Genomic DNA, 16386 nt, shown 5'->3' with positions numbered 1-16386 from the left:
TACGTCTTCGTGGGCCGGGATTTCAGGGAGAAGCTCCGGAGCTCGGTGCTGTCAGCCTTCGAGGGCGCCTTCAGCGAGGTCTCCGGCCAGTCCTCCCTCCCAGCCAGCAAGAGCAAGGCCATCACCGAGGCTGAGTGTTACCTGGTGTAGAGGGGACGGGCTGGCTCAGGGGGCCTTTCCTCTTTAGGGGCACCGGCTCCCAGCTGGCCAAAGGGGGGGTCAGGGAATGGGACCTATTGTTACCAGCTTTGCCCGTTACTTTGGGGCATGCTCATTTATTAGGTTTACTCTTCTGGGGGGAGGAGGGAGGTTCTGTACGTCTATCAATGTATTGCTTGTGTCCTCATACGGAGCTCTACTTCTCCCTGCTGCAAGTTCCCTCCCAATGGAGCTGTCCTGCAGGACCTAGGTTCGCCAGGCTGGGTTCTTCCAGCCCCAGAATCACACACACACACACACACACACACACACACACACACACACACACACACACACACACACACACACACACAAATTAACAGAGCACGTCTGAGAGGACCGGGTTAATCAGCACTCCCAACCTGACCCCCTTATATGTCCCTGGACTCAGCAGGCTGGGTCGAGCAGCACCTCCACGCTGTCACCCTCGTATGTCCCAGGTTCAGCACGTCCCTACCCCCACTGTCACGTTGCAATTGTTCTGGGAGTAACCCACTTGATGAGCAAACCCCACAGGGTTTTTGGGCGCTGCAGGGATCTATCTATCTATAGTTATAGTGAAGATACCAAAATAAGGAACTCAGTGATTGCAATAACTGGCGTGGTATCACATTTTAATCTGTGCCAAGCAAAGTATTGTGTAAGATCCTAGTCCAGCCTTTATCAGAGGCATTTGATAACGTTCTCAGAAAAGAGCAAGCCGGTTTTCAGAAAGGGCGTGGATGCACAGACCACATCTTCATTCTATGAAACGTCATAGAACAGTGCTTAGCATGGCAACAGCAACTCTACATAAACTTCATAGACTTTGAGAAGGCTTTTGATAGCATTCACAGGACCAGCCTATGGTGCATTCTGCGGGCATATGGAATTCCTTTCCGTATAATCAACGTCATCAAAAGCTTCTATTTCAACTTTACATGCAGTGTTGATCACAGTGAGCTCAGTTTTGAAGTCAAAAGAGGAGTACGTCGGGGTGTGTCATGTCTGCAATCCTCTACAACATTGCCATCGACTGGGTAATGCGGCGTACAACAGAAGACATGCCAAGAGGCATTACATGGACACTCTTATCCCTTGAAGACCTGGACTTCGCAGATGATGTCACTCTCCTACCACATACCCAACACCATATACAAGAGAAAACAACTCGACTCCATGCATTCAGCCAGCAAAATGGACTGAAAGTCAACCTCGATAAGACAGATCTCATGACCTTTAATATTGCCTCACCATCACCAGTATGGATAGAGGATCATGTTCTCACCAACGTAGAAACATTCACATACTTGGGTAGCACCATCAGCCAGGATGGTGGAACAAGCCAGGACATCTGTAACAGAATCAATAAAGCCAGGAACACCTTTAGGAGCTTAAAATACAGTCTGGAAATCATCAAAATACAACACCAAAACCAAACTCAAGATTTATCAGAGCTGCGTACTTTCAACATTACTTTACAGTGCAGAATGCCAGGGAATGAGAAAGTCTAACATGTCCAAACTGTCTTCATTCCATACAACCTGCCTCAGAAAAAATGTCCGTATCTTTTGGCCCAGAACAATCTCAAACCAAGATCTGTTGACACAGTGCAGCCAAGAGGATCTGGGCACCATCATTGCCAGGAGGCGTTGGAGATGGATCGGTCATGTGCTTTGGATGGGAACTGATCCCATCACCAGAGTAGCAATAAGATGGACACCTGAAGGCAAGCGAAAATGAGGCCACCCGAAAACAACCTGGCGAAGAGATGTGGAAGCCGAGCTGAAAAAACTGGGGCACAGCCGGGGAACCATTGAAAGACTTGTCAGAATCAGACAGGACTGGAGGAGCTTCATCACTGCCCTAAACGCCAGAGGCGTAATAGGAACATGATGACGATGAACCATAAGGGAATCAAACAAACAAAAACAGTTACAATATTAAATCTAACTCAATTTTGATTATAAAAGTCAGGTTTACAAAACTATAACTGAGCACACAAGTCAGGGTCAGAAGGCTACACCTAGAGAGAGAGCGAGCGAGCTGGGTTCTCACCGCTCCAGCCAGCCCCGCACCCCCTGCCCTACCCGCAGCCAGCCCCTGTTGCACCCCCTGCCTGCACCAGCCCCGCACCCCCTGCCCTGCCCACAGCCATCCCCGCACCCCTTGCCCTGCCTCCAGCCAGACCCTACCTCCAGTCAGCCCCTGCCCTGCCCCTGCCCTGCCTCCAGCCAGCAATGTACGAAATATATATTTTTGTTATTATTTATATAGTTATGGAAAGTAAATAATACATGGAAGAAACGAAAGGGTTTTTTTTTTACGTGTTTTTTTTTTTTTTTTTAGTCATCCCTGCTGGGGCCCCGCCAAAAATGTTCGAATTGGGCCCCGCACTTCCTAAAGCCGGCCCTGGTTCCATGCGGTTCTTGCCTTGGAATCTCTGTTCTCCATTCTGTCTGCTAATGACGCTAGGGGAATTTCCTTAGTCCTGTCACCCTTGTCCCAGGGGTTTAGGTGTGTCTCCCACCATAGGCGTGCGCAGCCCATTTCATTAGGGTGTGCACCCAGGGAGCCCCACCCTGCCCTAGCCCCACCCTCATCCTGCCCCCATCCACTCCCTCCTACTTCCCGCCCCCTGACTGCCCCCCTCAGAACCCCCAACCCCCCCTGCTCCTTGTCCCCTGACTGCCACCTCCTGGGACCCCTGCCCTTAACTGCCCCCCAGAACCCCTCCCCCTATTTAAGCCTCCTTGTTCCTTGTCCCCTGACTGCCCCCCTAGGACCCTACCCCCTACCTGTCCCCTGACTGCCCCGACCCTTATCCACAGCCCTGCCCCTAGACAGACCCCCGGGACTGCCACGCCTATCCAACCGTTCCCCACCCCCTGACAGCCCCCCCCCCAGATCTCCTGACCCATACAACCTCCTCTGCTCCCTGCCTCCCCTAGCCCCTCTCCAGCCCCTGCCTCCTGACAGCTCCCCCAGAACTCCTGACTCATCCAACCCCCCCAGCTCCTTGTCCCCTGACCACCGCCTCCAAAGACCCCCCAATTGCCCCCCCAGGACCTTCCTTGCTCCCTGTCCCCTAAGTGCCCTGACCCCTATCCAACCCCTGCCCCCGACAGACTGTGGGACTCCCATGCCCCATCCAACCCCCCCTGCTCCGTGACTGCCCCCTCCAGAGACCCCCTGCCCCTAACCAACCCCCTGGGATCCCACCCCCTATCCAACCCACCCTGCTCCCTGTCCCCTGACTGCCCCCACCCCTTATCCAACCCCCCTGGCCCTGGACCCCTTACCATGAGATGAGGCTCCTAGCCTCCCCAAGGAAGCGCACAGCCCCAGCTCCACGGGGGGGATGGGAGAGAGAGGGGCTCAGGCCAGCTCCACGCAGAGTGGGGTCAGGGCTTCAGCCCTGCAACTTTTGCCACTAAGGTGGCTGGGGCTCCCGAGACGGGGACTTCAACCCCACATCTTCTGCCAGGGTCCAGGGCTTCTCCTCCCTGTCCCAGTGTGGCTCCTCCGCCCCCCCAGTGCAGCTCCTGCCGGGGTCCAGGCTTCTCTCCCCTCCCCCCCCCCCGCAGTGCAGCTCCTGCCGGGGTCCGGGCTTCTTCCCTCCCCCACCCAGTGCAGCTCCTGTGGATAGACCCTAGGAGTCCTGGCTCCCAGCCCCACCTGCTCTAATCCACTAGACTCCCCTCCCCTCCCCTCCCCGAGCTGGGGAGAGAACTCAGGAGTCCTGGCTCCAAACTGCCCCCCTCCCCGCTCTCCCCATTGCTGGCACTCGTCACTGGCCGTTGAGTGTGGTTATAATCTGGTGGTGAGTCATTCCCCGTCTCGTAGCCTCTATGGAAGACGTTGGTGGTGACTGTGGGAAAGTCACTTGATCGCTCTGTGCCTCAGTTTCCCCATTTGTAAAATGTGGGAAATAATTCTGCCTTCGTCTGTTTAGACTGTGAGCTCTCCGGAGGGCAGGGACATTCTTCTCACTCTGGGGCTGTGCAATGGGGCCCTGATCTCGGCTGGTGTCTGTGCAGTGCCCGGCACAATGGTGCCATGATCTGCTTAATTGGTTTTGGTGTTAATTCTCTGACACTTAGTACTTTGCATAATCCAGGAGGGTTTTTTTATTTAATGTGATGTGTGTGTGTAAAACTCGTCCCCATAATCTCCCATAATCCACCTCTCCTAACCCTAATGACAAAATCTAAATCTAGTCCTCAACATACCCCTAAGCCACCACCGAAACAACCCCTAACCCTAAAACTGATCACTGACTCTAACAACTACTTCTAACCCTAACCTTAACCCCCATTGATACCTTAACCCTAATCCCTGTCCTAACCCTAATTATACCCCTGCCCTATCCTTAACCCTAACCCTAACCCTACCGCAGTGCTAACCCAAGCAGCAAAAATTAACTAGACATCCTCACCCTAAACATGGACCCTACCCTCAAACTTACACTCCTAACCCTAAAACTAGCCCTTACTATTAACCCTACACTAAAGCTAGTCCCTGCCCCTAACTCCTTAGTGTTGATTTTCAATAAGTCTTGGAGCACTGGCGAAGTTGCAGACGACTGGAAGAAAACGAATGTTGTATCAATATTTAAAAAGGATAAATGGGAAGATCTGGGAATTATCGGCCTGTCAGTGGGACATTGATTTTGAGAAGATAACGGAGCAGCTGGTACAAGACTTGATTAATAAAGAATGAAAGGAGGGTAATGTCATTAATGCCAATCAACCTGGGTTTGTGGAAAATAGCTGCTGTCAAATCTGCTTGACGTCTTTTTTGGAGGTTGGTTGATAAAAGTAACAGTGTCGACGTCGTAGACAGAGACTCCTATCAGGCATTTGCCTTGGTACTGCACGACATTTTGATTAGAAAAAACAGCATATAAAACGAACATGGCCCACAGTAAATGGATTACAAACTGGCTGATTAATCTGAAAATGTAACTGTACTGGGGGAATCGTCATCGAGCGGGTGTGTTTCTAGTGGGGTCCCGCAGGGACTGGTTCTTGGCCCTACGCTCTTTAACATCTTTATTAGTGAGCTGGAAAAAAAACCCATAAAATGATCATGAATAAAATTTGCAGATGACACAAAAATCGGGGATGTGGTAAATAATGGCGAGGAGACAGAGCGCTCTGGGTTGCTTGGTAAACTGGGCACAAGCAAACAATTAACATTTTAATACGGCTAAATGTCAACGTGTACATCTAGGAACAAAGGGTGTCGGGGGGATTTGCAGGATGGGGGACGCTCTCCTGGGCAGCAGGGATGCTGACTATGATTGGGGCTGGTGCTGGATAATTAGCTGAACATGAGCTCCCACTGGGATACTGCGGCCAAAAGGGCTCTGGCCGTCCTGGGATGCATCCACAGGGCAATCTCGAGTCGGAGCAGAGAGGTCATTTCCCCTCTGGATTTAGCTCGGGTGTGACTGGAATCTTGTCTCCAGTCCTGGGACCCACAATTCCTGAAGGATGTGGATCAATTGCAGAGGGGGCAGGGAAGAGCCACGGGGACAAACCTGCCTTAGAGCGAGAGACTCAGGGAGCTCAGTCTATTTAGCTTAACAAAGAGGAGGTCAAAGGGTGACTTGACCCCAGTCAATACCTACGTGGGGAACACGTAACGGGCTCTTCCGTCCAGCAGAGGAAGGTCTGACATGGTCCAGTGGCTGGAAGTTGAAGCCTGGAACGAACTGCAAATGTTTGACAGCGAGGGAAGTAACCATTAGAACGATTTCCCCACGGTTGTGGTGGATTCTCCATCGCTGACCATTTTAACACCAGGACCGGGTGTTTTTCTAGGAATTAGTTAGGGGCAGTTCTCTGGCCTGTGCTATCCAGGAGATCACACGAGATGATCACAATGGTCCCTTCCAGCCTTGGGGGTCTATGAATTTTACTCTCCCGCATAAAATATCTTCCATGGCTATTTCCAGCTGTTGTTAGCTAGGTCCAGTTATCGCCAATGTCAGAGGAGGTGCCCCCTAGAGACCGTGCTCTGTACAGCAATGCTGATCTCTTGAACACGGAACCAACATCCACTAGACCCCACGCCCCTCCCGGAGCTGGGAATGGAATGGAACCTGCAGTCCCACGCACCCCGAATGCTTTACCCACCGTACGTCTGTCCCACAAGCATCCTCTGTTTATTGCATCACCTTTGTACGTGGAGACTTAGGCTTTGTTTACACGACACAGTTTGGTCGGCAAAAGGAACACATCTCGGGGGGGGGGGGGCGGGGGGCAGGGGACTGCTGTGCTGTGCGGAGCGGGAAGGGAGGCGGGGGGTAATGTCAGGGGTGTCCCCATCCCCCTGCCTCAGGCCTAGCTGCTTCCAGCTGCTGTCTGAACTTAAAGAGACAGCGTGACACACTCACTGTCCCCCAACACATGCACTCCCCCAATACATACAAGTCTCGGTGTCTCCCCCGCCCCCACGCTCCCTGTCACACACCCTCCCCCCTCCTCCCCCCACACTTCAGTTGAAAAGCGGCTGGCAAGCTAGCAGGATGCCCATGGAAGGATGGGATTGAGACACTAGCATTGTGCGCTGTCCCTGCCCCATGAGGCATTGCAAACCCTTCCCAAAGCCCCCTGCGCTGCTCTCTGTGTCCGTGCGAGAGCTGCTAGTGTGGACACGCGCTGCTGACACACGGAGCTCATGTGGACACAAAACAGCGGCTTAATTAAAGAAGAAAAACTTTTGTCAACAAAACTCTGTAATCTAGACAAGGCCTTAGTAACACGTGAGTAATGTCCTCCCAAACTGCTTCAGTTACTGTAGGTTCAGGATTCGGCAGGTTGGAGAGAACGGAGTGCCTGGATCAATGGGAACTGGAGAGGGGCTACCTATCTATCTATCCTCACACACCCGCTCTATCTATCTATCTATCTATCTATCTATCTATCTATCTATCTATCTATCTATCTATCTATCTATCTATCTATCTATCTATCTATCCCCATACACCCCCATCTATCTATCTATCTATCTATCTATCTATCTATCTATCTATCTATCTATCTATCTATCTATCTAACCCCATACACCCCATCTATCTATCTATCTATCTATCTATCTATCTATCTATCTATCTATCTATCTATCTATCTATCTATCCACATACAGACCATCAATCTACCTAGGCTTCGGCTCAGCACAACAGATGCAGTAAAAGTCTCTTCTGTCCAAATCTCTCCTTATATCTGATGTATGAAAATCAGTTTGAATTTGAAAATAGCCTGTGGGAGAAAGAAAAAGCAAATTGGCCAGATTCCTAGCTGAGGTCAATCGGCCTTCGTGTCATTGGAGTCAGTGGGGTCAGACCCCAAGCTGGTGTCAATCGGCCATAGCTTTCCTTCTACACCCCACTCCCCTCCCAGTGCTGGGAACAGGGCCAGGGAGCCATGCACTGTCCACATGATTTCATCTCCACCAGTACCAATCATTTCATCATTTCCCTACTGGGGAAGTTGCGATTCTGTGGGCAGGAATTGAGCAAAGTCCTCCCAACCTGCTTCAGTTACAGTTGTGGGACAGGGCAGGAAGGAGGAAGAACAACTGCCTGTTACCGATCTACCCTTCCATCTATGGGTGGCACATGAGCCCCCCTTCGGGGAGGCTAACCCTGCAGAGCGTTGGGGGGCCAGGGCTTGGCTAGGGGAGGCCTATCCTCCGTGGGCTAATTATACCCACCGCCCCGCATCCATCTCCATCCACCCCCCTCTCCATCCCCATACTATCTATCTATCTATCCCCAGCCACCCCCACTATCTATCTATCTATCTATCTATCTATCTATCTATCTATCTATCTATCTATCTATCTATCTATCTATCTATCTATCCCCATCCACCCCCACTATCTCTCCCCATCCACCCCCACTATCTATCTATCTATCTATCTATCTATCTATCTATCTATCTATCTATCTATCTATCTATCTATCTATCTATCTATCTATCTATCCCCATCCACCCCCACTATCTATCTATCTATCTATCTATCTATCTATCTATCTATCTATCTATCTATCTATCTATCTATCTATCTATTCCCATCCATCCCCACTATCTATCTATCTATCTATCTATCTATCTATCTATCTATCTATCTATCTACTTTAGCCAAGTCTCTCATTATAGCTGATGTATTAAACTTACTTTGAACTTCAGCATAGATGGTGGGAGAAAGACAAAGCAAATCTGCCAGCCCCACAACTGGTGTCAATCGGATGCAGCTCCACTGGCGTCAATGGGGCCAGATCCCAGCTGGGGTCAATGGGCCGTAGCTCCATTGGCGTCAATGGGGCCAGATCCCAGCTGGGGTCAATCGGACGGAGCCCCGCTGAGATCAATAGGGCTAGATCCCCAGCTGCAGCAAAGCAATGTGGCACTTTTTCAGTCAATGGATCTACGCCATGGACACCAGTAGGGAGTCCGGCTCCATGGAGGCGTTCGAGCTACACGAACCGCAAGAGAGCTCATGTCGCTGAGAACATAGAAGAGGGGGAGGAGGAGAGGGCGGCACAGGAACTTGTGGGGACTTCAGGGCCCCAGCTGGACAGGGAAAAGTTTCCGTTGCAACACACGGAAGTAGCGGAAGTTCCAGGTGATCTGCCCGGGCTTTGTAAAGCTCCTGATCTGGGTTACCCTTCCCCCCGCCTCAGCAAGTCCCCAAGCCCTTAGTACCCTCCCTGCTCTAACCACTAGACCCCACTCCCGTCCCAGAGCTGGGGATAGAAACCAGGAGTCCTGGCTTCCAGCCCTGTTGTAATAGCTGGGCCTGCAAACTAATCATAATTGCGAGCTCAGCTGTGAGAAGCGAGTGAAAATTCCGTCTCTGTCACAACCCCCTTGAACAATCGACGTCGATGGGAAAAGGTGCCAAAGGGAACCGAAGAGACGGACCCCAAAGCCCGGCGGGTGCTAAGCTGAGGTCGGGGAAACGCGAGACGTGAGGGAGCGGAGATCAGCGAACCACAGTTGGGGTGTCGGATACTGGGCGTAACTGATGGACGCTGTAACCACCACCAGTGAAGTCAGACACCCCACTTTGTGGGTCCTTTTCCTCTCCCCGTCTCTCTCCCATCCCTCTCCTTTTGCCACCTGGCTAAAAAGAGCCTGGTTTGGCCAGCCAGGCCTGTGTATTTTGCAGCCCTGCTGCCCCTCTGCGCCCAGAGGGGTGGCTAAAAGCAACGCCCGGAACAGCCTGACGCTGGTATGAGTTTGCCAGGTCTCGGGATGGTGCTTTTCCAGCAGCGACGTTGCAAGCTAGAGTCACACCGGGAGACAGAAGCGGCGTTTTCTCGCCTTGCTGCATGTTTCTCAAATTTTTCTGTGGGTTTCTCCCATTTTGTCTTCTAGGAAACAGCAGCATACTTTAACAACAGCGGCAAGGACGCCGGCTCCAGCCCAGCCCAGCTGACCTCTCCTCCATCCCCCAAAGAACAGGGATCATCTCTGGCACCAGCTAAAAGGCTGTTGGACCAGGTGGGTTTTCCCTTCCCAAAATCTCTCTGCACCCAAGGGCACAAGGGTTATGGTTCAAGTGAAAGCCTGACTTAATAATTTAGATTGCAAAGGCATTCACTCTCCCTCCCTCCCCACTCCCCCCGTTTCTTTAATAAAAGGGTGTTTGCTGGGGTCATAGACAGGCCGCAGACTTTGTGGAGCAAACCCTGAACCTTATTTAATGTTGGACGGTTTCAGATTCGTGGTCCCAACTTTGACTTTTGGGGTCCTTTAGTATAAATTAATACAACAATCCCCTACTCTTACCACAAACCCACAGCTGGGGGACAGAACCCAGGAGTCCTGGCTCCCAACCCCCCTGCTATCACCCACTAGACCCCACTCCTCAGCCAGAGCCAGGGATAGAACCCAGGAGTCCTGGCTCCCAACCCCCCTGCTATCACCCACTAGACCCCACTCCTCAGCCAGAGCCAGGGATAGAACCCGGGAGTCCTGGCTCCCAACTCCCCTGCTATCACCCACTAGACCTCACTCCTCAGCCAGAGCCAGGGATAGAACCCAGGAGTCCTGGCTTCCAACTCCCCTGCTATCACCCACTAGACACCACTCCTCAGCCAGAGCAAGGGATAGAACCCAGGAGTCCTGTTCCACGCCTGTGCAGATTTCAGGGGTTACCTCACTTTTCCGCTGTTGGGTCAGAGGCTCAGTGCTCTTCCTGTGTTGGTCAAGTGCTGCGGATCAAGCCTTGCTGACAGCACAATTCAAAGCCATCCCGGGCCTCTGCAGGGTGTGAGATCCTCTACCCGAGAGGAGCAGACGGGGCTGGCTTCAGAGGAGAGGATCAGCCAGGGGCAGCCGCCCTTAGAGAGCCCCACAGACGAGAAAGGAGACATCACACACACCGTGAGCACTCAGAGGTATTAGAGGGTGGCCAGGACTCCTGGGTTCCCTATGTGGCTCTGGGGAGGGGAGTTGGGTCTAGGGGTTAGAGTAGAGGAGGTTGGGAACCAGGATTCCTGGGTTCTACCCTGGCTCGGGGAGGGGAGTGGGGGGCTGGGACTGGGAGCCAGGACTGCTGGGCTGTATTCTTGGTTCTGGAGGGGTAAAATCTAATAACTAAAGTAACCATGACTCCGGGAAGGGGAGTTGGGTCTAGTGGTTAGAGCAGGGGGGGCTGGGAACCAGGACTGCTGGGCTGTATTCTTGGTTCTGGAGGGGTAAAATCTAATAACTAAAGTGACCGGAGCTCCCTTCCCATGCAGAAGAGGAAGTGGTGCTGGGACGGGGTGGCGTGGAGTTTGTCTTTCCTCTTCCCCTGTGTAACAACCGCCCCTAGGTTGGGACATCGGGTGGGACGGATCCTGAGGCCTGGGTCTCGAAAAGCAGGTGTTTGAACAGGGTGTGCTGAAGAAATAGCTGCAGTATCAGGCTGGCAGCCACTAGAGGGGGGCAGAGAGCCTTCCAGCTGCCGGGTTACAAATGTTTACTGGAATCAGTTGCTACAGTTTTTACAAATCTTTCCGTGCACTTCTCAGCCCTTTGTTTAACTCAAGGCCCACAGGTCTTTGCACCCCAAAAGCTGGGAAGGCAGCCCCAGCTCTCCCCACACAGATGAGTTAAATGGGACAAACTCACAGAAAAAGGGGGGCAGAGTTAGGGGTAGGGGTGGTCTGACTGTGGGAAGTTTTTCTCACGTGGAGATGCTGCCTCTCAGAAGGAATGTGCCAGATTTATGGACTTGGCTAGCCGGCTTGTATCCACCACTGTAACCACTAGATCCCAGAGCCAGGAACCCTAAAAGCCAGCCCTCCCTGCTATAAACCACTGGTCCCCACTCCCCTCCTAGTACCAGTAATAGAACCCAGGAGTCCTGACCCCCAACTCCCCACGCCATACTCCACTCCCCTCCCAGTACCAGAACTCAGGAGTCCTGACCCCAGCCACCCTGCTCTAACCCCCTGGATCCCTCCCCCCATTCAGAGGTGGGGATAGAACCCAGGCATGCTGATTATCCCCAACTCTTTTCTGAAAGTTTGCAAGGCGTATCCCGGGTGGGAGGGGAGCTATTAACGAACAGCCTGCTAATCACTGTGGGGCACAGAAACCCTCCCCCCGCCGGTTTCCCACATTTGGGTCATTCGTCCCCTATTGCATGGTTTGAAGGTCATGGTGGGGTAACTCTGGGAGGGCCTGTGGTGAATAATAATTTAAACCCCACTGAAATAGTAATAAATAATTTGCTCATCGTGGTGCAACATGCAACAAACCACAGGCATAATGATTTTCCATCTAATTTCTTAGCGTCCAGGGCCCCCCACTGGCAGCCTACAGATTTTTGAGTATCACCTGGTGAAATATTTTGATCAAATTGTTTTTTTCAGTGAGGATCCCGCCCCCCCTAGGCCTGCCAAAAAAACGAACCCCCCCCCCGCCCATTGAAATGTTTCCACTGGGCATTTTTGGAAATGAAAAGTGACTATTTGAAATTACTTCTTATTTTGAAATATCCTTGAATTTTATCCATTTTAAAATGATTCAAAGCCATGAAAAACACTTGAGATCCAAACGAAATCGTTCTGTTTGGGTCAAAGGAAATGGTTCCCCAAACTGATTTTTTCTGACTTTTTCAGTCACTGAAAATTGCAAAAAAATTTCATTGTGTTTCGATCTGAAACAATTTTTCCTCCTCGATGGTTCGGAATCACCAACAAACTGAAATGTCCATTATTGGAGGGCACCCAATGGCATCCAACACAGACCATAGACCTCCCCCCAGTTATTCCTGCTTGAACTAAAGCCGAACTTTTAGAAACAACTCCAGTCTTGATTTTGAAACTGCCAGTGAAGGAGAATCCACTAGAGCTGTTAGGAAGTTATTCTGAGGGTGAATTCCGTCACCGTTAAAAAGTTGCCTCTTTTTTTCCAATTTACATAAGAACATAACATAAGAACATAAGAACGGCCGTACCCCGGGTCAGACCAAAGGTCCTTCTAGCCCAGTATCCTGTCTACCGACAGTGTCCAATGCCAGGTGCCCCAGAGGGAGTGAACCTAACAGGCAATGATCAAGTGATCTCTTTCCTGCCATCCATCTCCATCCTCTGACAAACAGAGGCTAGGGACACCATTCCTTACCCATCCTGGCTAATAGCCATTAATGGACTTAACCACCATGAATTTATCTAGTTCTCTTTTAAACGCTGTTATAGTCCTAGCCTTCACAACCTCCTCAGGTAAGGAGTTCCACAAGTTGACTGTGCGCTGCATGAAGAAGAACTTCCTTTTATTTGTTTTGAACCTGCTGCCCATTCATTTCATTTGGTGACCCCTAGTTCTTGTATTATGGGAATAAGTAAATAACTTTTCCTTATCCACTTTCTCCACATCACTCATGATTTTATAGACCTCTATCATATCCCCCCTTAGTCTCCTCTTTTCCAAGCTGAAGAGTCCTAGCCTCTTTAATCTCTCCTCATATGGGACCCGTTCCAAACCCCTAATCATTTTAGTTGCCCTTTTTTGAACCTTTTATAGAGTCAGTATATCTTTTTTGAGATGAGGAGACCACATCTGTATGCAGTATTCAAGATGTGGGCGTACCATTGATTTATATAAGGGCAATAATATATTCTCAGTCTTATTTTTATCCCCTTTTTAATGATTCCTAACATCCTGTTTGCTTTTTTGACCACCTCTGCACACTGCGTGGACATCTTCAGAGAACTATCCACGATGACTCCAAGATCTTTTTCCTGACTTGTTGTAGCTAAATTAGCCCCCATCATATTGTATGTATAGTTGGGGTTATTTTTCCCAATGTGCATGACTTTACATTTATCCACATAAAATTTCATTTGCCATTTTGTTGCACACTGCGTGGACATCTTCAGAGAACTATCCACGATGACTCCAAGATCTTTTTCCTGACTTGTTGTAGCTAAATTAGCCCCCATCATATTGTATGTATAGTTGGGGTTATTTTTCCCAATGTGCATGACTTTACATTTATCCACATAAAATTTCATTTGCCATTTTGTTGCCCAATCCCTTAGTTTTGTGAGATCTTTTTGAAGTTCTTCACAGTCTGCTTTGGTCTTAAATTTGTCTTGCTTCAACTTCCAGCCATAAGGTCTTGTTAGGCTTTTGGTTGCTAGACCAAAGAGCCCATGGTCAAATATTTGTTTTCCATGTAGGTACTTATAGACTGGAACCCCTTCAACTTCACCCCTTCAACTTCTCTTTGTTAAGCCAGACAGATGGATTTCCTGGAATTTCTCACTATAAGGCAGGTGTTCCAATATTTGAATCATTCCCATCACTCTTCTCAGAGTCCCCTTTCCTTATCCCCTTTCTCTGTCATCACCGAGTGTAAATGTGGTGCAACAGAATACAGGAGTCCCACATTCCCTTGGCCCTTCTGAAGGGTGGTGTTCCCTCCAAGTCACTGGCTGGTCGGGAGGTTGCCAGGGGAGATAACTAATGGAGGAGTTGTGTTGGTGTCTGACAGGTGGAGAAAGAGGTAAGACGGAGAGAATTGAAGACATCCCCATGGCTGTGAAGGGCACCTCTCTCCCCACAACTCTGTTGGATGTCTTCACCGCCTCCTATTATGGTGACTTTGACTACAATCATGAAGATGCGGACCGGAAGAAAGCGCTCCTTAATAGCATGCACGTGGTCTCCATGGTGATCTATTCCATTGCCTTCGTGCTGGGAGTGACGGGCAACGGGCTGGTCATCTTCATCACCGGCTTCCGGATGAAGAGGACGGTCAACACCATCTGGTTTCTCAACCTGGCCGTGGCCGACTTCATCTTCACCTTATTCCTCCCCTTCAGTGTGGCCTACACAGCCCTTGGCTTCCACTGGCCATTTGGAAGGGCATTGTGTAAGATCAACACCGCTTTGGCCTTCCTCAATCTCTATGCCAGCGTCTACCTCCTCATGGTCATCAGCATAGACCGCTGCATCTCCGTAGTGCACCCTGTGTGGGCCCAGAACCACCGCACACCCCGCCTGGCTTTCCTGGTAGCCTTGGGTGTGTGGGTCGTGGCCTTGGCCTTGTGTTCTCCAAACCTATACTTCCGCCACACGGATCCCTCCCCATACAACAAGAACATCACCAACTGCTACAACAATTTCGACACGGCCGGGGAAGGGGCCACCGACGAGCAGAGAAAAAAGAGGTTTAACACTAACCACCGGGCCATGACCATCAGCCGCTTTATCTTAGGCTTCCTTATCCCCTTCACCGTCATCGTGTGCTGCTACGTTGCCATCTTGGCCAAGCTAAAGAGGAACCAACTGGCCCGATCTGGAAAGCCTTTCAAGGTCATTGCCGCTGTGATCGTGGCTTTCTTCCTCTGCTGGCTCCCCTACCACATCTTCTCCTTCCTGGAGATGAACCGGACACCCAGCCTGGACACCGCCCTCATTGTCGGCCTCCCCTTGACCGCCAGCCTGGCCTTCATCAACAGCTGCCTCAACCCCATCCTCTACGTCTTCATGGGTCAGGACTTTAAGGAGAAGGTGCGCCGCTCCCTCTTCTCAGCCTTCGAAAGGGCCTTCAGCGAGGAGGCCGCCAGCACCACTGCGAACACGAAGAGCAAGTCCACAGACATGGACTCCCAGGTCTTCTAGGCACCATGCGGCTGCTGAGAGCTGGGAACCTCATCCGTGTTCGGCCAGAACCTCTCCCCCACATCAACAGGGGCAAAATTGACCCAATGAACTCCACCCTTCCATAGACATGATTCCCCGCTCAGCTCTGCTTGTGTTGATATACTCCTGCCAGGGATGGTCTAGGTTCGCTTGATCCTGTCTCGCCATGGGAGAAGAGGCTTGAAAGCCTCTTGAGGTTCCTTCTAACCCTACATTTCTGTGTACAGATGCTTCTGTGTGGGTGGATAGACGCCAATGAAAAACAAAATGCCATCACCTGGTGGTGGGATCCTTCACTGATTTCTCTGTAGTAAATGCATTCAGCAAGCATAACTTGAGCATCGTTTTATATACCCAAGAGTGATTTGGGGGGCAACCAGCTGGAGAGATCTGGTGTTCGGAGGGACTTTGTTGAAATGACATCTCTTTAAAACGGCTCCATTTGGTCTCTGAGAACAGACACTGAAACCTTGGCTTTTCTCCTTTCCTCCTTAATAGCGTGTCGCTCGGTTTCTTAGTTAACAGAGTTTTATTGTAAGCTGAGGCTGTACAAAATAAAATTCTGGTGCTTGCAGATCCTTGGAGCTGGGAATTGTATCTGAATGGGGGACACAGCCAAGATAATAGAGACAATAGAGTTGTGTTGTAGAAAGGTTCTGGTTTCTTCATTAAAAAAAAAGACACCTTCTCAGTAAGGGTGAATTGTTCACTATAAGGGGGAATTCTCTGTAGGGGAGTTTAGTTCATTATGGGGGGGTCACTCAAAGCATTATGAGCTCATTATCAGAAGTTATCACTATAGTAAAAGCTGACTAGTTTGGAAATAGAGCTCTGGGAGGGGAGTGGGGTCTAGTGGTTTAGAGTGGGGGGAGGTGGACAGGGGAGAGGCTGGGAGCCAGGACTCCTGGGTTCTCTCCCCAGCTCTGAGAGGGACGTGGGGCATAGTGGGTTAGAGTGGGGGGAGGCGGACGGGGTATTGGCTGGGAGCCAGGACTCCTGGGTTCTAGCCAATGCTCTGGGAGGGGAGTGGGGTCAAAGGTTACAGCAG

At 50.7% G+C, this 16386-nt stretch overlaps 2 protein-coding genes across 3 annotated transcripts in view; both read left to right on the top strand.

Annotated features, from left to right (window-relative positions):
• Window positions 1–150, top strand: part of LOC135892573 (chemerin-like receptor 1) — a 14351-nt gene extending 14201 nt beyond the window's left edge. Inside the window, exon 3 of the mRNA XM_065420371.1 lies at window positions 1–150. This exon is cut by the window's left edge and continues 937 nt beyond it. Within this exon, the coding sequence (XP_065276443.1) occupies window positions 1–150 (150 nt within the window).
• A 10348-nt stretch (window positions 151–10498) lies between these two features.
• Window positions 10499–15558, top strand: LOC135892428 (chemerin-like receptor 1). Of its 2 annotated transcripts, XM_065420207.1 has the most exons (2): window positions 10499–10594; window positions 14185–15558. In XM_065420207.1, exon 2 carries the CDS (start codon window positions 14226–14228, stop codon window positions 15315–15317), a length of 1092 nt encoding a protein of 363 aa, XP_065276279.1. In that variant the 5' UTR covers window positions 10499–10594; window positions 14185–14225; the 3' UTR covers window positions 15318–15558. The 2 variants fall into 2 exon arrangements, with proteins under 2 accessions (XP_065276279.1, XP_065276278.1); XM_065420206.1 differs by lacking the exon at window positions 10499–10594 and having other exon boundaries at window positions 14157–15558.
• The last annotated feature ends 828 nt before the right edge of the window (window positions 15559–16386 follow it).

This window comes from Emys orbicularis, chromosome 20 (assembly GCF_028017835.1).
Source record: "Emys orbicularis isolate rEmyOrb1 chromosome 20, rEmyOrb1.hap1, whole genome shotgun sequence".
NCBI lineage: Eukaryota > Metazoa > Chordata > Testudines > Emydidae > Emys > Emys orbicularis.
This window is presented reverse-complemented; position numbering and strand designations above follow the sequence as displayed.